Source organism: Chionomys nivalis, chromosome 7, assembly GCF_950005125.1.
Source record: "Chionomys nivalis chromosome 7, mChiNiv1.1, whole genome shotgun sequence".
Taxonomy (NCBI): Eukaryota; Metazoa; Chordata; class Mammalia; order Rodentia; family Cricetidae; genus Chionomys; species Chionomys nivalis.
Window position 1 is genome coordinate 36282735 of NC_080092.1, and position 27736 is coordinate 36310470.

General features: G+C 49.4%; 1 protein-coding gene across 5 annotated transcripts in view; it reads left to right on the forward strand.

Moving 5' to 3' along the window:
• Positions 1 to 27736, forward strand: part of Acsl6 (acyl-CoA synthetase long chain family member 6) — a 64144-nt gene that overhangs the window by 11978 nt on the left and 24430 nt on the right. For 3 of the 5 annotated variants that reach the window (XM_057776720.1, XM_057776717.1, XM_057776719.1), the window contains exons 2-15: positions 3976 to 4196; positions 7316 to 7430; positions 8012 to 8076; positions 9044 to 9145; positions 9504 to 9603; positions 10295 to 10473; positions 11507 to 11539; positions 13079 to 13130; positions 17886 to 17959; positions 20015 to 20092; positions 21401 to 21535; positions 21933 to 22067; positions 23368 to 23463; positions 24597 to 24669. In XM_057776720.1, the coding sequence (XP_057632703.1) occupies positions 4002 to 4196; positions 7316 to 7430; positions 8012 to 8076; positions 9044 to 9145; positions 9504 to 9603; positions 10295 to 10473; positions 11507 to 11539; positions 13079 to 13130; positions 17886 to 17959; positions 20015 to 20092; positions 21401 to 21535; positions 21933 to 22067; positions 23368 to 23463; positions 24597 to 24669 (1432 nt within the window). In that variant the 5' untranslated portion in view covers positions 3976 to 4001. Of the gene's footprint in view, positions 1 to 3975; positions 4197 to 7315; positions 7431 to 8011; positions 8077 to 9043; positions 9146 to 9503; positions 9604 to 10294; positions 10474 to 11506; positions 11540 to 13078; positions 13131 to 17885; positions 17960 to 20014; positions 20093 to 20149; positions 20228 to 21400; positions 21536 to 21932; positions 22068 to 23367; positions 23464 to 24596; positions 24670 to 27736 lie in introns of all 5 variants that reach the window. The other 2 variants (XM_057776721.1, XM_057776718.1) reach the window with 2 other exon arrangements.

The following is a 27736-nucleotide window of genomic DNA, read 5'->3' on the forward strand; positions in this document are numbered from 1 at the left end:
TTCACAAGGAAGGTAGGCTTGTGCCACCCACTCTCCAGGGTGAGCTGGTTGGGGGAAGTCTCAGGGTCTCCAGCATGAGCCTCCACTAGGTATTCCAAAAGGATCCGTGTTGGAGGGAAAAGCTTGGGACGAAGCAAGTTTCTGCTGAGGGTTGGGTCCTTAGTTATAAACACCCACAGCAGCTTGCTTGGCAACGGCAGCACCAATGGTCCCTGGGGTGTTGTCTGTAAACCCCCACCTGCTATAGCTGCTGCAACCAGAAAAGCCTCCTGGGGCATGGAAAGAGGCAGATGGGCCTGAACCTCAGGGACCACCCCAGGTAAGAGGAGGTCAGAGAAGGCCAAGGCTGTGTAAAATAACCAGAGACGACAAGCCTCCCAGAACTAGTCTCTGCTCTCCCCTCCCACATGCCAAGGGCTTGGTGGCGCACACTGGCTCCGAAGTCAGTGTCCTCAGAGGACCTGGACTCACAGCCCTGCCCTGTAGTGTCTCCCAGCTCTGAAGGGAAGCCTCAGAGTGAAAGTGAGCACCTCTGACCGAGAAGGTAAAGCTGGAGAAATGAAACATGCTCATTGCCAAGGAGGGGTGCAGACCAGACTTGGGGTCAAAGGAGCTGTGGCCGCTGTAGTTGGCTCTTTAGGTGGACAGCCACCCGAGGAACTGTGGGCTGTCCTTCGTCTAATGCCCTTCACTGCACCAGGTGGGAGGAGACTCTGGTGTGTGTAAGATGAAGAGCACATGGCTGGACCCACAGACTGATTCCACGTTCAGATTCTGGTGGCTCTTCATGTTCCCACCTCCCAGGACCTGAACCTTCTGACCAGGCAAGAGCTGGATTTTTCTAGGTGTTCAACAGTACTCCAAAGGAGAGGAGACTTGTGGGAATGAGTCTGCATTGGCAGGAGTGGGGTGGCCACATCAGACAAGGGGGTGCACACTGTGTCCCTGACTTGCAGAAATAGTCTTGTGTTCCACTTCCCTACAGTGAGTGTAGGGGACACAGTGAGGATCAAACTGTGTGGGGTAGAGGACAGGTTTTCTAGGAATCAGAAGTTCAGGAGGTCTAGACAAGTCCCCTCCTGAAGCTCAGAGACTGTCCTCACAGGCTTGTGATAGTGACCTTCGTACAGGGTTCAGGGGCTCAAAGGCTGGATTACTGAATAGAGTACCGGGTTCCCCCACGCGTCCCAGGCGCTCTCCAGCTTCTCTCTGCCTGGGACGCCCTTTTCTCTCCACCCTTCAGCCTCCACAACTGTGCTACTTCCTGCCAGCAGCCGGCTCTGCCTTGTCATAACTGAGTCAGGCACCTCTTCTGCCTTCTTGTGTCTGATCACAGCCTAGGCCATACTGTACAACACTGCCCACTCCCTCATGTCTACCCTGCAGCTCTGAGAACAGAGGCCATGTGGAGGCTGCGGAATACATGGGTGGGAGGGTGAATGGGTGACCTGGCCATTCCATACCGTGCTCTGTCCCCTCTCCCAAATGCCTAGTTTATGCTACAGTCTGAGGTCTGTCTGTGAGAAAGTGCCAAGAGCCAGGGATTGGTGGTCTCAAGATATTCTTTCAGCCTTTTTAATAGTGTTTTAAAACATACAGTGGAGTCCTTGAGGGCTGGCTAGGGGCCCACGGAGTCAGTCCCTTTCACTAAAGGAAACAGTCCTCGGCTCAGCACCCACCCCAAGAGCTGGTGGAGGCGTCTAGTAGTGAGTCACTCATCTGGTAGGTCTGATGAGTCTTCCCATCTACACTTTAGGTAAGTGGATGTCCTGAGAAAAGAAGGCCAGCTGGCCATCTGCCCAGAGTCCTCCCTATCTAGAGAGACTTTGCTTGGTGAAGGCACTGTGGTTCATAACTGTGCCTCCACTCTGATGACAAGAACACCGCAGTGTGTGTGTGTATGTGTGTGTGAGAGAGAGAGAGAGTGTGTGTGTGTGTGTTTCCTCTGGAATGTCTTCATCATTGGTCTCACTTAAGTCTGCTGGTGGGAGCTGAAGAGATGGCGCCACAATTAAGAACATTCTCTGCTCTTCTGGAGGCCCAGACTCAATTTCTAGCACCTACATGGTGGCTCACAACTGCCTATTACTCTAGTGTCAGAGAGATCTGATGCTCTCTTCTGACCTGCATGGGCACTGGGCATGTACATGGTGCATAGATATCCATGTAGGTAAAGCACTCATATACATTTAAACACCAAAATGATTGCCGATGAGTTTGGGCTTCAAGCTCCACAGATCCAGGACGTTGCCCTTGCCCGACTAGGGGTCCACTTTCACAGCTCCCTAGGAATGCCCATACCTGGAGATTAGTGTGTGTCCCTTTAACTCAGAGAGCCTGCACTATATCTGCAAAAGTATGCTCCGTGGAAGCGCAGGGCCTGGGCCAAACTGCCTCTGTTTGGGCCACCTGCGTCAGACCTATCTCTGCTTCTCTTTCCAAGGCTGAGCAGCCTCCATCTGACAAACACATATGTCTATAGGTCTGTGACTATGCCATGCCCAATGGTGCTGTGCCCATTTCAAAGATGGGGAAGTAGAGGTTCAAAAAAGTTTGGGTATGCTTAACCATGTGTAGTTTATAGAGGAACTAGAAACTTGAACTGAAAAGCTTCCTTTCCTCTGTCTACAGTGACTTTTTGCCTATTACTGACCTCATGCCATGTTATAGTTTAACACAAATACTATTTACTGGAATTTAAGCTCCTTCCTCCTCCTCTCTCAAAGGTCAAGCAATTGTTGACTCCTATCCCTTGCCTCCGGAGTCACCACTGTTGACATTCATTTTGTTTCCCAAGAAGAGAAACCATACCCACTGCCTCCATGATGTCAAAGGCCTGAGGAGATAGCCTGAGGACACTGTGGGGCGGTCCAGAGCCTGTCCTGTGATCACTGGGATGGCAGGCCTATGCATATCCCAGGAGTTTCTAGCTCCAGGTCTTACTGGGTAGCGATGCTAAGGGGTCCGAGTGTGGATAGCAGCACCTGAAACCTGAACAATTCCTCTGTCCCCTGTCAGTCCTGAGCAAGGTGCAGAACCCAGCAACCTGCACCTGCTCTGCCAATGTGCCATTACCCAACAGCTAACAGGAGGACACATGAGATCTCTGGGAGATGCCATTCTCGCCCTCAGGGCATCTTCTGTGTCTTTCTGAGAGGTTTGCTGTGTTCCCTTGAACTGCAGAGGGTGAAGGTGCACCCTAACCACCACCTGCAGCATCAGAGGAGGTGCTGGACCACTAGACCCATCTAGCACTTCAGTCTTTCCTTCTCAGCCTTGTTTATGTTCTTCTTCCCATCAGTTTCATACTTAAACATTTCTCCTCCATTAACTGTATCCAGTCAAGGATGGGACCACTATGCCTCTTGGCATCCTGTTTTGGTGATGCAGAGTCATATAGGCATATAGGTCATTGTCTTCCAGTCATGAAACCTGGAGGTATCTATCTGGGCTAGTCCATGGGCTATGCCAACGTCTCCTTCTCTCTTCCCTTCAGAAGCAAAGCCTAGGGCTGCTTGGAAGTGGATCAGGTAGAGCCTGCATCCCTCTGCCCCACTCATCTTCTACATAGTGATGAGTGCTTCTGAGGTCTGTTCATCTCCATCTCCTAGGAATAAACATAAGCAAAGATCTGTGACCAGGGTAACAAAAGACCCTGAGGCCTGAGAGACTCCATGCCCAGAACTGCCAGTGCATACTGGCCCCTGGAAGGTGTGGAAACAGCTGTTAGTCATGGCCCCGGGCCTAGGCATGTGGTTCCCAAGAAAACTGGCCAGATGCCAGGCTGTTAGATATAAGTACTGAGGGCTCTAGTCTCTCAATGAAAAAGCATCTGCAGGTGTCCAGCTTCTGGGCTGTTCTGGGCTGATCTGGGTTGCATTAGGAGACTGCATATCTGTCTACCCCAGGGCCTGACCCATCTACTAGGACCCCTCCACGGCCTGCCCTCCCTCATCTGTCTCTTATTTCCTACAGAGATTGTCCTCTCACTTCTGGAGAAGATGCAGACCCAGGAGATCCTGAGGATCCTGCGGCTGCCCGAGCTAGGGGACTTGGGCCAGTTTTTCCGCAGCCTCTCAGCCACCACCCTCGTGAGTATGGGTGCGCTGGCTGCCATCCTCGCCTACTGGCTCGCTCACCGGCCAAAGGCCTTGCAACCGCCATGCAGTCTCCTGATGCAGTCTGAAGAAGTGGAGGTGAGCAGAGCGGGAACTGGCCCATCATTCAAAGTAGCTCCAGATGGTAGAAGCCAAACCTGGAACTCTTTTGACCCCAAGTGGCCCAAAGACTACTAGTGTCCCCTGGTAACCAGCCAGCATGCTCTGCAGCAGCCTTGGGCAAGGTCTCCAGCAAGGTGGTCCTCAAACTCCTGCGATATCAAAAGAGGTGCTGGCACGACTAGACTCATCTAGCACTTTGAGTCCTTTCTATCTTAGCCTTCTTTATTTTCCTCTTCCCATCAGTTTAATACTTAAGCATTTCCCTCTGCTCCATTAATTGTATGGACCAGGCAGAGCCTGGTCAACCACTGGGCTAAGCGCGTTCTCAGAGACTGCAGGGTAAATTTACTTCAAGTTCCTGACTCCAGTCCTGGCTGACAGGAAACAGAGCTGAGCTCATCCCAGGACCATGCCTCATCACAGAACCTAGGCTCACAAGGAGGCTAGCAGCAAGGAAGAAGATTCACTGACTTGCCGACAAGGGACTGATGAGATATGCTTCTCCAAACTTATGGATTTTGTTGTTTGTTTTGTTTTTTTTTTAAAGATTTATTTATTTTTATATGCATTGGTGTTTTGCCTGCATGAATGTCTGTGTGAGGGCACCAGATCCCCTGGAACTGTTGTTACAAACAGTTGTGAGCTACCATGTGGGAACTGGGAATTGAATCCAGGTCCTTTGGAAGAGCAGCCACTGAGCCATCTCTCCAGCCCTTTTTGTTTGTTTATTTGTTTGCTTTTGTTTGTTTGTTTGATTTTTCTTTTAATTCTGCCTGTGTTCTAATCTTTAGTGTGCATTCCCATGAATAGTATGCTCATATAATTCATAAGAAACAAAAGGCCACATGCTGAGAAACTTCTGCCTCCTGCTGCTGAACTTTCGGTTCTGTGAACAGTTCTTTCCCAGCCAGGAGCAAACGGAGAGAGTTCCCCACTCCTAGCTTTTGTGGTTGGTTTGTTGCTTGCTTACTTGCTTTTCTCTAGATATGGTCTCATGTAACCTGGACTGGCCTCAAACCCCTAATCCTCCTGCCTCTGCTTCCCCCAGTGCTAGGATTACAGGTGGGCATCACCACACCCAGTTCCCCAGTTTTAAATGAGCTCATGCTACACATGCTTGTGAACCTCACTTGATCATACATGTCAGTGACCACCAGCCTGGCAATGTTTCACCAGCTGGGAAGGGCACCAATCCTTGTCTAACAGGGATCTGAAATCTCGGGCTATCTTCCTAGTGGAAGGACTGATGTGTGCGAAAGCCCAGGTATGCTTGAAAGAGTGTGGCGTTGGGAGGTGGTGGTTTGTGTTTGGTGCTGAGCAGCTGGAAAGGGTCTGAAAAAGGCCAGCAGGATGGTGATGAGAAGGGAGAACAGAAATCCTAGGCAGGAGGCCTGGCAGTGCCTTCCTAAGCTATGTAGTTCTTGGTTGGGACCCAGCATGTCACTGAGTCCTCCTTTGTAAACTGGTACTCAAAAGAGGGCCAGCGGTCTGGTGGGGTGGTGCAGAGAAACTGTCAGGAGTAGCTGGACGTCGTGGAATTATTGGGAACTTTCAGTAGAGAGATGAAGCTTGTTTGTGCTGTAGAAGGGTGGTGGCTGCAGAGCAGGGAGGAGGAGGCAGCTCGGGGCTCCTGGGTTGGGTGATAGTGACCTGGTGGGTTACCTCAGGGTGGTGGGAGGGATGACTGCAGTTCAGTCTGCAAACCTACAGAACGGGTGACCATGCAGATCCCACTGAAAGGGCAGGGCGCCACTCTTTCAGAGAAGGGTTCTCTGTCCCTGTCCATCAGGAACATATGAGTGGCTGTGTGAATTAGGCCATGTGACAGGGGCAAGAAATGAGGTAAGAGAGGCAAGCACACAAAATTCAGACCATTTTACTTCCCCGCCTTATAACCCATCTCTGGTTGGCTAATGCCCTCGCCTAAAGTCTATCCCCCACACCTGGGTTTGCGGCCCTCTCTAGACTGCTCTCCATCCATCTAGAGTCCCACAGATTACCCACAGTTCCTCAGCACCCTGTGCTCCTGTGCCGTGAGTGTGTGCTTGCTACTGCCGGCTGTACATTCTGCCTGGCCAACCCCTATGCATCCATTAAACTCCAGCCAGGTTTCCCTGCCCAACACACAAGCACCGCCCCCTCCCTCAGTCCCTGGCACAGTCTCTTGCAGTGTCACGTCTGATGCCCAGGTATAAAGTGGGTCTGATTGCATGGACCCCTAACTTCCCAGGTCAGTCTTTCCCAGGCAATACCGGCCAAGAAGAACTTTCCACTCCAAACAGCTGAGAGCTGCCTGTGGTTTTGCTTTTGGCTGTTTGTTCTGTGACACTAATTTTTTCTCCAGATTCAATGTTCCAAGAACTGGCCGGCTCTGGGCCATCCCAGGATAACCCAAATAGCACTGAGAGATCAGGCAGAGCTGTGGTACAGAACTCGGGGCTTGGGGGCCCTGGGGAGGAGGAAGGCACCGACACCTAACTCTTGTCCCTGGCCCCATCCCAGAGGGCCTTTGCTTTGTCCCTCTCTGGAACAGCATGGCTGAGGGCCTAGGATCTTGCTGCCTGGTATGTCCTTTCACGCACTCTTAGGAAAAGAGTCCTGGGAAAGTACCTTAGAGCACTATCCTCAGAAATCCCTGCTAGCATGCTAACGATGGATACCAACCTTCTTAGCTCAAGGCTATATGCAGCTGACCTAGGGCATAGCAATGGCTGCTGGGTGCAGGGTACCTTGGCAGGTTGATCCTATATCTAAGTGATAACAGACTCCATTCTTTTATGGAACCACATCTTAAGAGTTCCTGATAATTGTGGACATTCTGTGTACACTAATCTGGTATACAAAGGCTGTGTGCTTCTTTAGGAGTGTATATATGTGAGACTCTGTTAAACTGGGCCTGTATGTAGTAACTAGTTATGTTGCGCGTAGATGCATACAGACTGGGTGTGTATGCTCTCTGCTTGAACAGGCCACGAATATGAGCACTGTCAAGCCTCAACTATGTGAACCAGGAATGCATCCAAGCTGTGTTCACACCAGGGCCTATTCCTAATGTCCCTGCTCACCTCAACTTGTCTGGTGTGTCTGACTTCTAGGACAGTGGTGGAGCCCGGCGATCTGTGATTGGAGGGAGCACGCAGCTGCTTACCCACTACTATGACGATGCACGGACCATGTACCAGGTGTTCCGTCGTGGGCTTAGTATCTCAGGTGAGGAGTGTTTGGAGCCTTGTATCAGGCATTGAACAGGCTTCTAGCATGGTACTAGGGACACAGTAATACCCAGGTCAGCAGAGAGTCTTTCCACCACTTAGAGAGGCAGCTGACTGCCTGAAGTCGGGCCTACTCTGTACACCCCTATGGGCAGCCGCGGGGGAGCCTACTGTAATACTGTCAACCATGGCTTGAAACCTGCACCCCGAGACGTCTCAATAGTCCCAGGGTATGAGTCAAAGGGAGACGGTCATAGAAGGCTACCCTACTCCCTTCCCCCACTGGCCTCCCCAAGAATAAGTGCCCTTTTAGTCTCCCATTGGAACTATCACATAAATCACAGCAGGAAGTGGTTACCATGCTATCCCATCCACAGCCCCCCAGATCCCCAGGGAAAAGCTGTTCTTGCATTCTCACGATCTTCTTGGGCCACAAGCAGGTGAGACAAACTGCTTGAGGGAAGTCTCCTGGACCCAGAGGCGCCCACAGCATGGGATTTCCACCCTGCGCTTGGTGGACGGGGGCAGCTGAGTTCACCTGTTCTCCCCCTGACGCAAGGCCCACTTGTCTCTCTGCAGGGAATGGGCCCTGTCTTGGCTTCCGGAAGCCAAAGCAGCCTTACCAGTGGCTTTCCTACCAGGAGGTGAGAACACAGGCCCCACCTATCCAACCCTGCAGGCATGGTACCCTGTTGGGTTAGGGGAGGCCTAGGTGTAGCCAGCTATGTCCCAGGAGCCTCATTTCTTAAAATTAGTCTTTACATTGAAATGATATGTATATATGTATATACATATATATTATAGAATATAATATGAAGATAGAACAATGTGAATTTAATATCTGGTTTATCTGAACAGGTATGAGAAAACTGTTTAGAAAACATACATAGTGACAGTCAATTCAGGTGTTATCTGTGGTAAAAGGAAATCTTTTGAATGTGGTAAAAAAAATTAAATGAAGCCATAAAGGTAAAATAAACAAAATAAAATCTACAAATACGTGTGTGATATTAAAGTCTTCTTATTCAAAATCTTTGGAGAAATCTATTCCACTAAAAATTGTGCCCATTTGAAGCCTGATACATAATGTCTGCAAGAGCCTTGCTTTTTTTTCCTCACAGTTATTTTAAATTCTTTGATGGTGTCATGATGTATATAATGTATCTGAGTTGCTTTTGCCTTCCATCACCCCCTCCTTGAAACTCCTTCCTGACAAGCCCCGCTCCTACCCTCCGGTCTGTCTGGTTTTTGTAACCCACTGAGTTTCAGTAGGCTTGCTTACATGGGAACGAGTAGGGGGTTAGTTATAGGAACAGGAGAAACTTATCAGTGTCTACACCACTGAAGAATACGACCCCAGCCATTGACGTTGGGCATCCCCCAGGGGATAGGTGGGCTTCGTGAACCCCTCCCACATGCCAGAGGGATCACTTTTTATTGTTTCCCCCCAGCGTTCCCACCTAATACCTCTCCTTCGCCTCTAGAGGCTTTCTGCATGCCTGGGTGGGGAGCCCAGAAGCTCAGACAGACGTGGGAAAGCTGTGTGTACAAGCCCCATTGAAACCTCCTCATTTCTCCATCCCGATCCCACCCACACCCATCTGTGTGCAGGTGGCCAACAGAGCTGAATTTCTGGGGTCAGGACTTCTCCAGCATGACTGTAAAGTGGGCACCGAGCAGTTCATTGGTGTTTTCGCACAGAATCGTCCAGAGGTGAGTGTGGTCTGACTGCGTTCAGAGGCATCAGTAGACTAGGGAAGGGAAATCCTGTTTCCACTCTTGGTAGGTCTGGGGTCTGACAAAGAATGGAGACCTAGGGCCATGGCACCACCACCTGCATCCCCAGCTCCCAGGCCCCATCCACATTGTACTTGGAGCCACCGGGGAGGAAAAGTCATGATAAAGAGGCCTAGGCAGGGTCAGGCAGTGGACTTGGGCTGTTTGGACATGAAATCTGGAGGTTGCACACTAGCATAGCAAGCATGGTCTAGAGGTCTTTGGGCTAACCTCAGCACACGCTGACGTACTGGACTTACCTCTTTCCCCCAACCCAAACTTTGCATTTCTGTAGTGGATCATTGCAGAGCTGGCCTGCTACACATATTCCATGGTGGTGGTCCCCCTCTATGACACGCTGGGTCCAGGGGCTATTCGCTACATCATCAATACAGGTGAGCCCCCACTCCTGTTCCTTCCTGAATAAGCGACTAGCCCTCATCCTCTAACCTCTTAAGTCGTAATGATTGTTAGGCATTCATAAAAGGCATTTTACCTCAGTTCTCAGGAAACGCTAAGGTCTTAGCCAGACACCATGGAAAATGTCTGAGATCCCAGCACTTGGAAAGCTGGAGGAGGAGGGTTAGAAGTTCAAAGCCATCCTCCATTGCATAGCCAGTTGGGGACCAGTCTGGGCTCCGTGAGACTCTGTCTCACAATCCAAAAACAAAACAAAATAAAACACTAGGGGGCTTACATGATGGCCCCTGACTTGTTCTTCTGATCTAAACTGTCCTGAAGCCTCCATCCATAGGTCTGTGGTGCCATGACAGACCTTCTAAGAGACTGTGGCCATGTAATGTTACTACAGCTTGGCGTCATCCTTGCCATGGTGGTAAATATCCCAGACAGACCTGGACTCATGGGGGACTGTCTGGAGGAAAACTGACCTATCTGCTGCAGAATGCTTTTGCCTAAAAGCCTTTACCCTTGACTCCACCTAGCACGAATGGTACACGTGATGCACGACCCTCATAGCCTATTGTACACATTCATTTACACACAAGCTGGTATAGTGGCCTGTCACGACCTCCTCAGTCCCAGCCTGCACCTGCTCAGCCTGACTGTCCCCTTTGGCCTCTGCAGCGGACATCTGCACGGTGATCGTGGATAAACCTCAGAAGGCTATACTTCTCCTGGAGCATGTGGAGAAGAAGGAGACTCCGGGGCTCAAGCTGATCATCCTCATGGAGCCATTTGAGGATGCCCTGAAAGAGAGAGGGCAGAAGTGTGGGGTGGACGTCAAATCTATGCAGGCCATAGAGGTGAGAACCCGCATCTAGGATGTTATGTTTGCTGGGTTAGAGCTGGCTGGCTGTCAATCACAGCACTGGCCACCCACCCCTCTCATGCCTCACGGTGTCTGTTTTGGGCCCTTCAGGTACATCAGTGGCACGACAAGGCAGACTTTGCAAGGACTAGAGGAGGGAGACCCGGAATCAGTGTTTATAGACACCCTCTAGATTGACTCTGAGACGGGCCCAACCAGTGGCCTCAGGCACCAAGAGCTGGATGATGGCTCCAGCTGGAGGGGCACTCACGTGGCCTCTATAGCTTTCTCACTTGTAAAAGGTGTAAACTTGTGGTCCAGGGACCTGGGAAGGTTCTCATCAATAGGAACCAGACCCACTCAGCAGTCCACGGAATTAATTTTCTGTACATGGCCACCCCAGGGGCATCAGCGTGGTGGCAATGAATGGGTTAATAGACTGGTGCAAGGCCTCCTGGCCTCCTGGACCTCAGGTTTGCTCAGTAACTATTGACCTCTAGCATGCTGTAAGAGGGACACACCCTCAAAACCTCCCAGATGTCCTCATGCCTCTGTCTGTCCTTCCCTGCACCCATGACCCTGTGCGCTTGTAAGCCTTTGTGACATTAGCCACACCTGCACTGGCAGCCCCTCTCCTTACCTCCTCACTGCCCCACCCCCAGCACTGACTGATCATCTAGAAACCTCGGTCATTCAGCCATTCTCTTGTGTACGTTCCCCAATATGTCCAAAACTAAGTGATACATGTATGGTGCCTGGCTTCTCCTGAGTAACAGACTCTTTGTCTGTAGCATATGGGGCAGGCCTGCGACCCCTCAGCATCCTCCCTTTTTCCCAAGAGCCTCAGGCTAGAATATGTCTGAGGAGGGACCGCTAAAGTGGCCTTTGTCACCGCAGTTCATGTCCAGGCAGGGATCCTAAGCTCTGGGCTTGGCGTAAGAGCAAGGCCTACTGTGGTGAGTGATCTTGACTTTTTGAATTTTATAATCACTTTTGAACATTTTAAAAATAGTATTTTCTTTTTTCAGGACTGTGGCCAAGAGAATCTCCATGCCCCCGTGGTAAGCTAATCTCCCAGCAGGCATTGGTGAGCAAGATAATGAGTAAGACCGGTTCTCTTGGAGCCCTTGCTGAACAGGGCTGGGGAGAGAGGCCAAGGAGTACCTACCTCCATGTCAATAAGCAGCTCCTGTGAGCAGCCTAGCAGTGCTTACCCCGCTGCCCAACACTGCTACGGGTTGAGAGCCCAGGAGAGGACTGAGGGCAGGAGTCAGATGTCGGGAGAGAGACAAAAGGACATCCAGTCCTAGCCACCCTTGGCGCTCTTGTAACGTTTTCCTAGGGAGGTCTTGTTTTCCTTTATCTCTCTTGAATGTTATGAAGCCCACAGAGCATAAGATGGATAGAAGCATTCAAGATTTAGAAGTGAACCTCATGGCCCAGGAGCCGTTGGCATCATCTGTGTGTGTGCTTATGTGTGTGTGCATGAGTGTTGTGTGCCTGCGTGTGTGTGCGTGTGCTTGTGTGTGTGCTTGTGTGTGTGCATGTGTGTGTGCATGTGTGTGTGCATATTCGTGTTTATATGTATGCAGGTGTTTATGTAGGTGTATGTGAGGGTATGTGGAGGCCCAACATCAGCCTCAACTAATTTTCTTCAGGCACTATTCTTTAAGACAGGGACTCTCAACAGGCCTGGACCTTGCCAAGTGGGCAAGGCTGGCCAGCCAGGAAACCCCGTCAGTTTCACGGCCTCTGCCTCCACGCGCTGAGATAACAAGCATGAGCCACCACTCTGGATTTTTCTTTGTTCATTTTTATCCTTTGAACTTTTCTGAGTGCCATCCTATGTGGTCCCGCCAAAGGTCAGGTAGTAATGACCATCTCTGCCTTCTGAAGTGGGCATTGAGGGGAGAAGCTCAGGTTTCTCACAAGGCCTCTGGTTTCTAGGCCTCCCCCTGCTCAGTCTTTCCCACTCCCTTCCACCTCTGATGAGCTTTCTCACATCCAGGTCAGAGCAGGTCATAACTCTACTTCCTAGAGCCCTCCATGTGTAAGGGGTCCTATTTACATCTCTGTTGTGCCAGACTCTGCCTCCAAGAAGTGCTCCATAAGTCTCCAGCATGCCCCGTGTCCAGCACCACGGCTTCTGTGCCCAGACAGGTCCCCTCCCCGAAGCCCCCTCGCTTTTACCCATCACTTCACATGCTACCTCCTTAGAAAGCTGTTCCCTGCGTGCACACAGACTAGGTAGACTCCTCCTAGTGGCCCAGGACCATGGGCCCCTGCAGCCAGGGCCTGATGCAGAGCTTGGGGTGCTTTAAACAGCTAAACAGCAAGCCACGCCTACTAGAAAGGAGGGGTCTTTGGCTTCAGCAGCCCAACCCCATGCAGTACTCTGCTCAGGCTGGGGTAGGGAAAATGGGACCAGGTATGAGGTTGATAGGACACGCGGGTGTCTGCGTACTACGTTTCTTTCCTCGTTCTTGGGAGCTTGCCTGCCCAGCACGTCACTCGTCACTCACTGTAGTGCATGCGTGGGCCTGGGTGGTAAAGGGGTCCCACTGGTTCTCCCCAATACACGTCTCTTCTCGTTCCCGCAGCCCCCACGTCCTGATGACCTCTCCATCGTGTGCTTCACCAGTGGCACAACAGGTAAGCAGAGGCCCAGACCCTCGGTCGTGAGTGTTTGTCTCTGCTCCCGGCTGGAAGGAGACTTTGGGGGTCTCTCGTGCTCTCTGTGGTGTGGACTGAGTCTCATACTAGTCCTGGTCCTGCTCAGTTACTGTTGTTGGCTACCTTCTGCTTCTGCCATTAGCCATGCTGGGCAAGACAGGGCTGGCCAGATGTAGACAGGCAATGAGGGGACTCAGCACCTTCTACCTCTGAGACAAAGGAGTCTAGGTGGCTGGATGAAAAGCAGGAGAGTGTCCTCTGCTCGTGGAGTCGTTTCTTTATGAGAAATAGTTCTCCCTCTGTTTTCTGCTCCTGCCTAGCCTTAGTGTCAGAGACCAGGGACGGAGTATGGACTTAAAACCCCATCTCTGCCACTGGATAGAGAACCAAGGCAACCACTTAAGCCCTCTGCTGTCACTGTCCCCAAGTCCACACCTGGGAGGAGGTGGTTAAAGGTTTCAAATAAAATGGGGATGGGATGTACAAGGACAACATGGGCAAGATTGTCAGGAAGAAGGCATGAGCAGAAATGACTGTGCCTGGTGCTGAGCAAGGGGTATACCAGCAAGAATAATCTGGAGATGCTTCCTGGAGAAGGGACAGATCCAGCACTTTGTAGCTTACAGAGCCCTGTCACTGTGCCCCTCAGCACAGTCTGTGAGGCCAGCAGGCTTGAGAGCAAATCCGCTCCGAGAGACACTAACCACCACATGGAGGCACCGGGACCAGCATCCTGCGCTTCCATCCGTCCTCCCAGCGCCCTTCTCATTGCTGCCTCCTCATCTGACGACTGAGGAAATGTCCTGGTTACTTCCTGTGGCACTGATAAAACACCATGACCAAGGCAACATACAGAAGCAAGGGCTCATTGAGGCTTGTGGCTCCAAAGGGTTAGATTCCGTGATGGTGGAGTTGGACAACATGGCAACAGGTGGTAGACATGGCGGACTGGACCTGGGTGCTGAGGTCTGGAAACTCACACCTCAAACTGCAAGCAAGAAGCAGGGAAAGCAAACTAGAGATGGCATGAGTCTTTAAACTCTCAAAGCCTACTCCCAGGGGCACACTTCCTCCAGCAAGGCCATGCCTCCCCAGCTGCCCAAACAGTGCCACAGGTGGGGATCAAGCATTGAAATGGCTGAGACTATAGGGGGCATTCATTCAAACTATCACAGGAAGTTACTTGCTTCACCTTGAATGGACAAGAAGTTCCCAGCATTCACTTCAAGACCAAGGGTTGACCAGCCTGACGATAGTTCTCAGTGGGCAGTGACCTGGGATCCCTGAACTTTTCAAAGGAACAGCTTACACAGCATTTGGGAGACCTGGGACCAGCCATATCAATGGATTATGCATGGCAGTAGATCTTGACGGGTATGACTTTATCTGCTATGGGATGGGGGTGGATTCTTTAACTCAAACAGGTTTAAAGATTGTTTTTTAAAACTGTATTTTCCGCCCGGGTGGTGATGGCACACGCCTTTAATCCCAGCACTCAGGAGGCAGAGGCAGGTGGATCTCAGTGAGTTCGAGGCCAGCCTGGTCTACAAGAGCTAGTTCCAGGACGGGCTCTAAAACTACAGAGAAACCCTGTCTCGAAAAAACAAACAAACAAACTTTATTTTACTAAATCACTTAGAAAAGTAACACAGCCCCCGCTCTCCAGAGCCGCCCAGAATTTTAAAAGTGCCCTTCAGGCTTATGTTGCTTTTAAAATAGCACCTCCTGAAATCTTTTGGGTGTTGAGTTTCATAGCATAATTTTTTTGATGGCATGGTGTGGGGAATAAGTCGCTGCTGTGGCTTTTAGCTTTGGACCTCCTTGGCCTCCCAGAGTAACTTCAGTAGTTCACTTGGTCAATGCCGCAGCTCCTTTATCTGGAGAAGTATCCTGTGCTGTTGAAACATGCTGCTGGCCAGCTGGAAGGCACAGCCGTCCCACCCAGTGCCTTCCATACTGTGGACTCACACAGAGACCAGGCTGGCCTTGACCTATCTGTGCAGAGGGGCAGCATGCACGGGGCTGGAAAACTGCTCAGTCATCTTCTTTAAAGCCATGGCAGGTGCCAGGCAGGTCTGAGAGAGCAAGCAGGCCTTTGGCCCAGAATCATCCAGCTGGACCACAGACTTGGACTTCCTTGGATTTAGGCTAAGCCTGTGTTGTGCCTCTTACATTCATCCTCTTGTCAGCATGTCAGTCACACTTGTCCCCGATGTCACAGCATGTGGAATGTCTGGTCGTCAGCATCGATGGTGGGGAAACGTGGAAACTATGACCTGACTTCTGGCAGGATCTTCCAGGGAGAGGTCCTTCTAGCCTGTGGAGGGACTGTTCTGGAATCAGTCAGGCCAGAGAAGAACAGAATCAGTCGGCACCGTCTGGAGCCAGGTTGTACACGGTCACTGTGAAAACACCTGCTGGTGCTCGGGGAGACAACTCAGCATTCTTGCTATTGCCTTGGAATCACATGACCTCTCTTCAGACTCGGTTTCCATAGATAGTAAATGAATAATACAATTATTTATTAGCTTCTGAGTGGGAACCAAGATATTGACAGTGGCTATCACTGAGACGTTGACCTGGGTGGCAGAGCCTCTCACTGTCTGTACCAGCAACCAAGACAGCTACAGGAAAACCTGCAGCTTGGTTCTGCAAACTGATTGCTCATAGCTCTGTCTAGGATGATTTTTGTTCTCCACATGAGCAACCGGAAAAATTTCTACATCCAGTTTACAGGACATGCTGCTGGAGGTGTAGATTTGTCCTGAATGTGCACAGCAGACGGAGCCTTCTCGAAGGCTCTCCTCACACTTCCCAGGGGAACTTTTGTCTTCAGCTTCTAGACTCTGACCAACATTCGCTTCTCCTTCAGCCTTTGAGCAATGTGTAGAGATGACTTGTGGAAATAGATGACTGGGGATATTTTAAGAGTCCTGTAGGTCATTTATAAAGTGACATTTGAATCTGCAAGAATATTTGTGCTTCTGAAAGGTCTGAACTTTGGCATTACGCTGGAGAAGAAACGGGCGCAGAATGGAGAGTGGCCAACGCTGCCAGTGTCAGCCTCAGCTGAGAGGGCTGTGGGGATCTCTGCCCTGAGCTTATGTTGGTCATGTGTGTGCCAGCCAGCCCCTCCGACAACTTCAGCACCAGGACCCATTCTGTGACGGTTCTGTCTGTGACTGGTGTCTGGAGAATGATCCTTAGAAACTTCCAGAATCTGAAGGTGAAAATTGCCAGGTGACTCCTGGAGTACTTTAAGCACCCTGGGCTTCTGTAGGATGTGGATCTTGAGGGTCAGAGAAGAGAAATAACATAGGCTCAGGCCTGACAGAGCACTGGAATAGAGAGCCAGGCACAGGTAAGGCAGATCCTCTGCATCTTTCTCTTTTCAGAAGGAAGACATTTTGACAACTACCTATTAGGGAAAAAAAATAATCACTTTTCAAATAACACAAGCTTCTATGTCCCCCAGAACCAAATCTGGTGTTGGCATCACGGGTGAAAGCACCAGCGTGCAGGCTGAGGCCTCACTCATCACATGTCCTAAGCAGAGGAACGCCTCCATCACTTGAATTAAAAGATGAGGCTTTGACTGATGCCAAGTGGGTCACCTGCAAGATGAGCAAGCAGGCCTCAGGGGATATAATTATGAAAAAGAGTTTATTTTTATCTCCGTTACCAAATTCCACGTGATCGAGGAAGGAAGTTCTCGTGTTATCTCTCTCTCTCTCTCTCTCTCTCTCTCTCTCTCTCTCTCTCTCTCTCTCTCTCTCTGTCTGTCTCTGACCCTGGATAAATGTCTTCCTGGTCACTATTGGTTAATAAAGTATCCCATGGTCTCTGCAAGTCACAGAGGCTTAATTCAGAAAGACAGTGGCAGTTTGAGCTGTGGCTTCGGCATGGGAACCCAATCCCCCATCCTTCTTCCCTCTCTGCTTCTCCTGCTTCCCAACTTTGCTAGTGGGGACTCCACCTTCTCCCACCAGGTTTGACCCGGGGGGGGGGATCAAGAACAAGAAGTGGGTTGTGGAAGTTGGGAGATGGTTGAGGGAAAACCTTGAAACCTATGCTTTCATTGGTGGATACTGTTCTGAGTTCTTATGTAGGCAGTACCGCTCCCGGGCTACCTGAGCCCTCCTTCGCCACGGCTCCTAACTCTGTCTGCACCAATTCTCTCCTTGGTGTTGTGGGGAGGGAGCATTTCTCATTGATTGACAAGATACCTGGTAGAACAACCTGATGAACAGGTTCCTTCTAAGACAGCATCCTCTCAGGCTGACTCCTGACTGTAGACTGCCTCCTGCCTCTGGGGTTCTTTACTTTGAAGTTACTGGGGCCTCTTCTGGCTTCTCATTGGGTTCCCTAGGTCCTATTAGCATCTGCATGAGCTCAGGTTTCAGATTAGAATTGAGAGATGACTCAGTGATCCTATCCAGAGAAATCCTCCTCACATACTCTGTTTCTTTCTCTCCATTTTTCCCCTTTTGAGGCAAAATTCACATAGCATGTAAAACTAGAAACCTCTTTCAAGACAGAGTTTCAGTCTACAGTCCAGGCCTTAACTCACAGAAATTCTTCTGCCTCAGCCTTTGGAGAACTGAGATTACAGATGTGTAGGGGTTGGGTGGGTACACCCCATGTCACGGTGTGCCATGCTACAGTACGTATGTGGAGGTCAAAGGGTAACTTTCTGGCTCCTAATCAGTGCTCCTTCTTGCCTTCTGTTTTCAGGGAACCCCAAAGGTGCCATGCTCACCCATGGGAATGTGGTGGCTGACTTCTCAGGCTTCCTGAAAGTGACCGAGGTGAATAAAGTAAACTTCCCGTGCAGCTGTTTCTGGAGGGGACACTTCAAGTTGGCCTGGCAGGGTGTCCAGGCTTTTGATACTACCTTAGGACACCCTCGTCTTCAGATGCATTGGCCATATTCTCAGTTAGCCTGTGATGGTTGTAGTGAGAGGACCCAGGGTTGGTTGTGCTCAGAGTTGTGTTTTGTTGCTGTCATTCTTTTAGGGTTTGGGCAGCACTTGCAGGCAGGAGTTTCTGTCCTCATCGGACACCTTTTACAACTGCTTTTTAATCCCTAACACTATTTTTTCGGGAGGGGTATTGGGGTCTCACTATGTATTCCAGGCTGGCCTCAAATATCTGATCCTCCTGTCTCAGTTTCCCAGATGCTGGGATTACAGGCATGAGCCATCAAACCAGCTTTCAACCCCAATGCCAAAATGACCCTCCCCCCAACATTCACTTAATATCTAAAAGCTCCAGGAGCCCAGGGTGGGGGGTGGGGAGCATGTAAACCTGCTTTTCGGTTTTTTGTTGTTTTATTTTTTTTTCTTCACTTCAAAAATGAGCTCTTGAGCTCCCGTGTATACCTTTGGAGAGTAAGCCTCACTGACTTGCTTCTCACGCAGGCCAGCGTTTGATTTGGTGATTTTGTGTTTAAGGACTACTAGAGTCTGAGAAACAGCGACAGCTGCTAACTGTAAGACTGTGCTCAAAGGCAGCTGTAAAGCCCACATGGCTTGCTTTCTTGGTCTGACCAAAGCACCTTAGTGTTTATAACCAGCTCAGACAGGAGGAGCTGTCCCGAGTGCATTGCGGTGAGTATGTGCCACAGCTTCCTTCAGGAGAAAGGGAGGCAGGCCCTTTCTCCACTACGGAAACAATCTCTCTCTCTGAGTGTGTGCCACAGGGTACTGGGAGCCTCGACTCCAAACCCTGAGATGCTTCGGTGGGAAACCGAGGCATGGTTGCTGGTTGAGATCAGGTTCTAAGCCATGATTCAGGATCCCAAAGTTTGTCCACATTGGTTCAGAAGGCAAAAGGGAGTAAAGACTTCTATAACGAGACAAAGAACAGTTAGGACCCACTAAGGAAACTTCCACCCTTTGCTTGATGCGGCGTAATCGATCAGCAAATAGGATTAATCAGGCTAACTTTAATCTCAGTTTTATTGAGGGGAAGAAGGGAATAACTTACAAAACTAAGGTTCCAACGAAGAGCAGGAAAACAGAAGGGCAGGTGGGGAGCATGCCTGCAATATTCATAAGTGAACAATAACCTCAGGGGATCCCGCCCTTCAAGCGGACAGAACAGCCTACGTCTCTGGGATCAGTTGATCTGGAGACAGCTACGGGCTAGTGCCCAGCTGATGCATTCTCCTTTAAGGGAGGCCCCGCTTCTTAGCTGTGACTCCGGAGTCTGTCTGGCCACCTGTTTGTGGTTTGGCCCGTTCTCCTCTGTCACCGCCCAAAACTCAGCCCAGCTGGCACAGATGAGATGAAGGACTCTCTGAGCCATTTTCTCTACAAGAAAGGCCTAGAAAATGCCATGGAGTCAAAACCGGTCTCTGCTCGGTGGCCCAGGGAGACCGTGGCAGATGTTTCAGGAAGGATGGGGATGAGAGAGTCAGGCTGGCGCCACCGACAGACAGACTGCAAGCGAGATGCAGGCCGTCCCGAGAGGAGACTTCCCTGCGGAGCCTGGCTCTGCTGGTTTATGTGTGCTTCATGTGGCTCTTTGCTTCTGCAGATAACCTACACCCACTGGCGCTGCGACCTAACACTTCGCTTCCTATGCTGCCTCTCTCTCTCCCTCTCTCTCTCTCTCTCTCTCTCTCTCCCCTTCCTCCCTCCCTTTTCTCCCTCCCCCTCTCTCCCTTCTCCCTCCACGTTCCCTCCCCACCCCTCCTTTCATCATTTTTCCCTCTCATCTCACCTCTCTGTCCTCCCCTCCCCCACTTCCTGTCCACCCCTCCCCCCAGGACCATTTTTCTCTTTATTGTTTTATGACTCTCTCGTTGTCTTCCTGTCAGTGTTTCTTTCCTTTCTGTCTCCCATGCCCGTCACCTGCAGAAAGTGATCTTTCCGAGACAGGACGATGTGCTCATCTCCTTCCTGCCTCTGGCTCACATGTTTGAGAGAGTGATCCAGGTAAGACTTCTGCCTGCCTGACCGGGACTTGCCTGGGCTCCTTGTGTTTTCTTGCAGAGTCAGTGGGCTCCCACTTGTGCGGATGTGCACTTTTCCTATTTGCCTTTAGCACACATGTTTGAGCGAATGGTGCAGGTAAGGCCCTGGCGTCAGGGAGGCACCCTCTGTGCCTAGAACCTTCACTTAGAGCAGGGCATCACTCGTCACTGCCGGTGTGAAGTAGGACTCAATACTCCATCCTTAGAAGGTAGCGTAAGGGGCCAGAGGGATCCAAGGACCTTGGCTTCTCCACCTGTCCTTCCTAGGAGCGGTCCTCCGGAAACACCCAGGCACACCTCAGCTGGCCGAGGGCCTGGCTGGCCGTGTCCACTGCAAGGGCATTTTACAGATTTACAGAAGTGCTCTGTGACAGGCAACACGCTTGTGTTCCATGACACGAAAGCTCCTAAAAGGCAGAATAAAGTAGTAAAATTGTGGCATCGTCATGGCTCCAGGGGCTGTAGACCAGGACTGTGTAAGAATGGCCCTGAGACGGACCTGGTGAGAGCAGAGCGAGCAAAGGCAGGAATCCATCTAGGAAGGTGGGGTCAGAGACTTTCCCATGCACATGTCACTCAAAGGAGCAGCCTGTGAATAAAATACATCTTTCAAGTATATTTCTACTTCATCTAGAGGGGAGATCTGCTATCGTGGGGCTTGCTTTCCACCTCTCCGGGCCTGGATTAGACTGCCAGCCATTCTAATGTCAACTCGTTTTATCCAGCTGAACCAGTGGCTTTACCTCTCCAAGCTTTGCATTCCTCTCCCACAAATGATCGCACGGGACATGCTGTCTTCCTTAAAAGGCTGTCCTGGGTGTTACAGAACAGAACACACATGTAAGGGCCCCGAGTGTGCTTCTGGCCCCATAGGAACCAGCCAGGAGCCCCTGATCTCCCGCCAACGCTAGTGCCCGAGGAGAGAGATGTTCCTGGGAAATCTAGGGCCCCTCTAGGGACCTGGAGCAGACCCTTTTATAGAGTGTGGATAGCAGAATATTTCACAGAGCCAAGTCTCCAGGGTGGGAGCAGGATGGCAGCGATAGGGCAGGTGCCACCAAGAATGGCTCCTTCAGCAATTGTCACCCGGCCTTCTCCCCAGGCCTGGCTGGGACTTAGTGCGAAGATTGTAGGTGGGCGGGTCACTCCCTTGCTCTCTTCACCGTCTTACAGCAGCAGCCAGGGTTGGGTGGGGTCTTAGAAACTTGATAGCTCTGGACTGCAGCCAGGAGTACCCACCCTAAGTAATTCCCACATTCTCTCCCTTCAGTCTGTGGTCTACTGCCATGGAGGCCGCGTGGGCTTCTTCCAGGGAGACATCCGCCTCCTCTCAGATGACATGAAGGCTCTCCGCCCCACCATCTTCCCTGTGGTCCCACGGCTGCTGAATCGGATGTATGACAAAGTGAGTCCCACAGACTAGAAGGCTTTGTATTAGCTGATGTGGACAGAATCTGGGGTCCCAGGGAGGCTTGCTTTCCCTCTCCTCCTTTCCAATGTCCCCTGTCTCTTCCCTGCGCTTCCTTCTCTGGTTTTCTTCAGCTTCCAAAACTCTGATTAAAGAGACCTAGCTTTCCTCCCCCTCTCTCCTCCCCTCCCCTCCCCTCCCTTTCCCATCTCCAAAATATTCCTGGGCCTTGACAGTGCTAACCTTCAGCTTCATGCCAGAAATCCAGTGATCTCTCACGAGGGTACACTGGAGTATGGCTCCTCTGCTGGCTAGTCTGGGTCTGCTTCCTGGAAGATGTGTTAAAAGCAAGAGCGTCAGGCCCTGAGAGCTGTCTCCTGCTTGTGCTCCTCAGATCTTCCACCAGGCAGACACTTCATTAAAGCGCTGGCTCCTGGAGTTTGCAGCAAAGCGAAAGCAGGCTGAGGTCCGGAGTGGAATCATCAGAAACAATAGCATCTGGGATGACCTCTTCTTTAATAAGATTCAGGTAAAGGAACAAGCCTGTGAGTCTAGTGTGACACGGTGCCCGGCGGGCGACCTCATAGAAGTGAAGAAGATTGTGTCAGTGACCTGTGATACCATGAAAAAATGACTCTTGTGCTCATGAAGTCAAAGCTTAAGCTGCCGCCGGAATTTTAAAAGCCATGATTTTTTTTTTTTTTAATTTTTGGAGACTGTTGTATTTGCTAAAAAGCAACCAGCGGGAGGACCCCTGGGTTGCCTATGCTCCAGTGGATGGCCTCATACCCTTGCATATATGGGCAGCACAAGCTGGACTCCATAGGATGTTAAACAAACCAAAAGAGAGGACAGGGAGTTGGGAGAGGTGAGGGAGTTAGGGATGGACCCGGTGGAGTTAACAGGAGGAATGAGGAATGACTGTGGTATGAGATTCTCAAATGATTAATTTAAAATATTGTATGCATATGCATACATACCACATATACCACTAAAAAGGCCCTTAGAAAGGCCTTAAAAGGCCTCCATCTTGCCTGGGTGATCAGGCCAGTACGCCGCTATGACACTCCTGGGATCCAAAGGTCTGGGCTTCCTCTTGCCATTCCCAGTAAACAGTCTGTGGTGGGTTTTCAGTAGCACTCCTCACCAGATGGCTAGGGGTCCCCTTTCCCTCTTCTGGTGTCCTGTCCCTTCAGTTTCTCCCAAATCAGGCCAGTCCAAAGTGCCCCTTACCAGATCGCCACCACAGTCTCCATGCTCTGCACCACGCAAGGAATCTAGTTCATTAGTAGTACCAGCTCACTCTTCTCCTTGCTATTCTATTTTTAACCATAAAAATTAATATTTAAGCTCTCTTGGATCAACTTACAGAAACAAAGTGTTTCAAGTATCCTTTGTCCTCTGCAGAACATAGTAAATAAAGCATAGTATTGATTTATGCATGAGAAAAAGGCAATGCCATTAAAATGGAAGCTGGAGAAAATTGTCCTAAGTAATTGTTTTGGAGATCTGCAAATAATGAGAGCGTGTGGAAGCAGCTGAATCCTTTAAGGAGGGAGAAGTGTAGTATTTTAAAAAATGCCACATAGAATAATGGCACTTAATCTCAAACCAGTGACAGGATAGGACATATTGCGGGCTAAGTTGTAGACTGATCAGGTTTACTATGTAGAAGGGAGGGGCTTCCTCGGCAGGTAGATTTATTTCCTCAGTACGCAGCTTTCTTCCCAATCTGAGCCGTAGCTTCCAGGGCCCAGCTGTTGAAAGTTGGTCTTGAGTGAGGACCATCTCAGGTGTTACAAGCATTGGCAGCTTCTCTCTTCTCATAGGCCAGTCTCGGTGGGCACGTGAGGATGATTGTTACGGGAGCAGCCCCCGCATCACCAACCGTCCTCGGATTCCTACGAGCAGCTCTGGGGTGCCAGGTATTACCTACCAGGGCCTCCCTCAGGGGCGGTGGGATGTGTGCCAGGCAATACACCTATTATACTCTCTAGTTACAGAGGAAGATCCTGGGGAGCCAAGCTTTTCATTGTGTGGGTAAGAAAAGTTCACAGCCACAGAGCAGAATGGCCTTGCCACCTTTTGGGAACCCCCAGGTATATCCCTGTTAGGAATCTTTTACCTGGGACCTTGGAAGTTTTAGCGAAAGGAAAAGGAATCAGATGAACTATAAATGCATCCTAAGGGGCTGGAGAGATGTCTCAATGGCTAAGAACACTTATGCTCTTCCAGAGGACCTGAGTTTGGTTTCCAATAACCATTTGGTGGTCCACAACCGTCTGTTACCCCAGTTTCAGGGACGCCAATGTCCTCTTCTGTCCTCCACTGTCACTGCACACATGGTACATATTCTCTCTCTCTCTCTCTCTCTCTCTCTCACACACACACACACACACACACACACATACACATAAAATAAATATTTTTTTGAAAATAAAAATATAAATACATGCTTCATGTGCCTTTTTGTACTCTACTGTCTTCAAAACATCTCCTATCTCAAAGCAAGAGCATCAGGGAGGGAGATCCCATACCTGTGTTGTTGTTTGATCATCTCTAAGAAAAACCAGAAAATAAACAAGCAAAACCATCCCTTCATTTATCCATTCAGTTAAAATCTGTCGCATTCCTACAGAGGCAAGGCTTTGACTGCCCCAAGGCTTCGAGGGAAGTTAAGCATGTCTGTTTCATAAGTACAGTGCTTAAATTTTTATGCTTTATATGCCTTGAACTCTGGAGAGGAAGGTCAAAGATAAAATCAGACCTGCAGTAAGTCTAGAATATTTACCTTGAGTATGCATTATCCAAGTGAAAACAGAGCCTATGGTTGAAATTTGGCCAGAAACCTCTATTCCAAACCACACATGGCAAAAAGCAACAGCACAGCCCTGATGTCTTCAGTTCTGCCGGAGTTAGCTACCCAGGGCACTGTGCTTCCCACCATCCTCAGCTGGGAGCAGCAGTCAGTCACTGGGAAGCAAGCTGGCCGAGAAGGGCCACCAGGCAGCTCTGGAACAGTTTGTCCCACATCATGGTTTCTGTGTTTTGCTTGAAGGTCTATGAAGGTTATGGGCAAACTGAATGTACAGCTGGGTGTACCTTCACAACACCAGGAGACTGGACCTCAGGTAGGACAGCTTGCACGATCCGAGCAGGGGGGGAAATGAAACAACAGTTCGTGGTCCACTCAAATAAAAACTCCCAGTCCATCAAATCTGCCCAGAAGCTTAGGAGATAAAAGCAAAAGAAACAAAGAAAATAACAATTGACAGTGGTTAAGTCTGGGCTACGATGCTATAGATCTGACATTTACTTCATTGCAAAATTTTCACCTTCCTTTTTGTATTTCCCCTATTTTAAAATTTTTATTTGTAATTTAAAATTGCATTGATTTGCTTACTTCATCTACGTGTGTGCGGGTGCTCGTGCATGCCCTGACACACATGTGGAAGTCAGAGGACAACTTTCATGAGCTTGTTTTATCCTTCCACCATGTGGATTTCTGGATCAAACTCATCTTTGTCAGGCTTGGCAGCAAGCATCTTTTCCCACTGATCTAGCTCAAGAACCAGTCCTGGTTTCTAAATAAATAGAAGTTGTACAAATTTAGATGACAAACTATAACTCTATGTGGTAAATGACTATAATACCAGCCCGTTGAGTTTTATAGATTCTAAATAACCACACTGCCTTGCTTACAGTTATTTTAGAACTGTTTTTTAATAGAATGAAAGAAGCAGGCTATGAGATGAATGTGACTTAGACAGTTATCTCTTTCAAAAAAAATGTATGTGTATAAGTGTTTTGTCTGCATGTACCTATGTGCAAAATGAGTGTGTCTGGTACCTGTAGGGGTCAGTAGAGAATGTTGGATCCCCTGGAACTAGGGTTGTGAGCCACTATGTGGAGTCTAGGAATCAAGTCCCAGTCCTTTTGGGAGACCAGCAAGTAGTTAACTGCTGAGCCATCTCTCCAGTTTCTCCGATAAAGAATGGGTTCCTGCGATGTATCCAGAGGGTGGTGGCACTCTCAAAAGGAGGTCCGTGCACACTCTCACTGTAAGGAGAGTCCTCCTCCTAAGCAGACACAAGTCAATCTGCAGTAGTCAGCTCATGGGTCATCCATCACCAGGTTCAGACTAGGCACTGAGCACTCAACAAGAGAATTCTTTAGGACTGTTCCCCTTGGGGCCACTGTTCATGCTTACATTTGCTCAAATAAAAACTGGGAAACTTAAAATGATGTGCATGCAAAAAAAAATGCTAGTTAATGCAATAGTATTTCACAGCATCTTGAAACGCGATAGTAGACTCAAAATGGAAACTGCATTTGACTGAGCCAGATAAGGAGTGATTTTTTTTTTTTTTTTTGAGACAGGGTTTCTCTGTGGTTTTGGAGCCTGTCCTGGAACTAGCTCTTGTAGACCAGGCTGGTCTCGAACTCACAGAGATCCGCCTGCCTCTGCCTCCCAAGTGCTGGGATTAAAGGCGTGCGCCACCACTGCCCGGCAGGAGTGATATTTTTTGAACCCTGTCTCATTACACTCAAGCTGGGTAAAGACTGCTTCCTGTGTAAACTCTTTGGTCACATTCTTACTTCCAGGCATTTTTTTCAGGAGTCATCTTTGGAAGTATTTAAAAGTATTCAAATTTATTGTTAATTATGTGTCTGTGGGAGGCAGAGTATGTGCTTGTGAGTGCACTTGCCCATGGGGGCCAGAAGGGGGGATCAGATCCTCTGGAGCAAAAGTTTTAGGTGGTCATGAGCTGTCCAACATAGAATCTGGAAACCAAATTCTTCTTCTCTGTAGGAGCAGCAAACCCTCTCCCCTGCCAAGCTAGCTCTCCAGCACATAGCTTCCCCCATTGTTTCCAACATTCCACAAGTTCCATTCCTTTTGGGCACATTCATTCTTACCTTTTAAAAAAGTACATTTGTTTATTTTTATTTATTTGTGTGGGAGAACATATACATCTCACGGTGCATATGTGGATGCTAGAAGAAAGCTTACGAAAGTCCATTCTCTCTGCTTCTGGGGATCGAACTTGGGGCATCAGGCTTAGTGGCAGGCCCCTATTCCCACTTTGACCCCACTTAGGTTGGATGCCATCCTTAGCATTTTCCCATGTAAAACTGTTGACTTTTTTTTGTTTTGTTTTGTTTTGTTTTTTGTTTTTCAACAGGGTTTCTCTGTAGCTTTGGAGCCTGTCCTGGAACTAGCTCTGTGGACCAGACTGGCCTCGAACTCACAGAGATCTGCCTGCCTCTGCCTCCTGAGTGCTGGGATTAAAGGTGTGCACCACCACCACCCAGCTCAAACTGTTGATTTTTTATTCATTCTTACTAGAAAACGTAGCATACTGGGTGTGGAAAGACTGTCTCTCTGTATAGTAGTATCATACCAGGTTTGGTAATGTGTCTTCTAAGGGAGAAATCCATGTGCCACAGCCTTCTTTTCCATAACCAGGGCACACAGGGTTTCAGGACCTTGGCCAGCACCTGTTTAACCATCTTTTGGCTGGCCACCATGTGAAGACCACAAAGGCTAGTGACTGACTAGATAGGATATTGTGAATGGAGTATGTAAGACCAACAAAATTTAATTCCCCTCCCCCCCCACCCAGGATGAGTAACTTCATCCTTGGGTTTTTTGTTTGTTTGTTTGTCCAACAGCAGCATCAATATTGCCTATCCTGTGAGAAACACAGACTCTCATGCCTCATCCCAGACCTGAGTACAAATCTGCAGTGTAACAGAAGTTTTAGGTGGTTATCTATGCACCAATCAACAGCCTTACTAGTGGAAAAGAAATGATGACTGTATTTGATGACCCATGAGCAAGATGTATAATTTGATAATGGGAAAACATTAAAGTCTCATGTAGCACCTGCTGGCCTCAGTCTCCTGATACTCCAACATCCTTCTTCTAGATAGTGTGTACCACTATGCCTGGAAAAAATGTTTTAATATAGGCATCATTTGTAAAACCTCTTAACCATGTAGATAGTGAACATGAGACTCCCACCTTCCTCAGGCTCCCCATGTAGGTTTGTGATAGGTAGATTATGCCTGTCTCACTCTCTAAGGACCAAATATAAGAGCCAGTGAGATGGTTCAACCAGTGAAGGCATGTGCTGCCCTGCCTGATAATCCCCAGGATCCACTTATTGGAGAGAGAACTGATTCCTCCAAGCT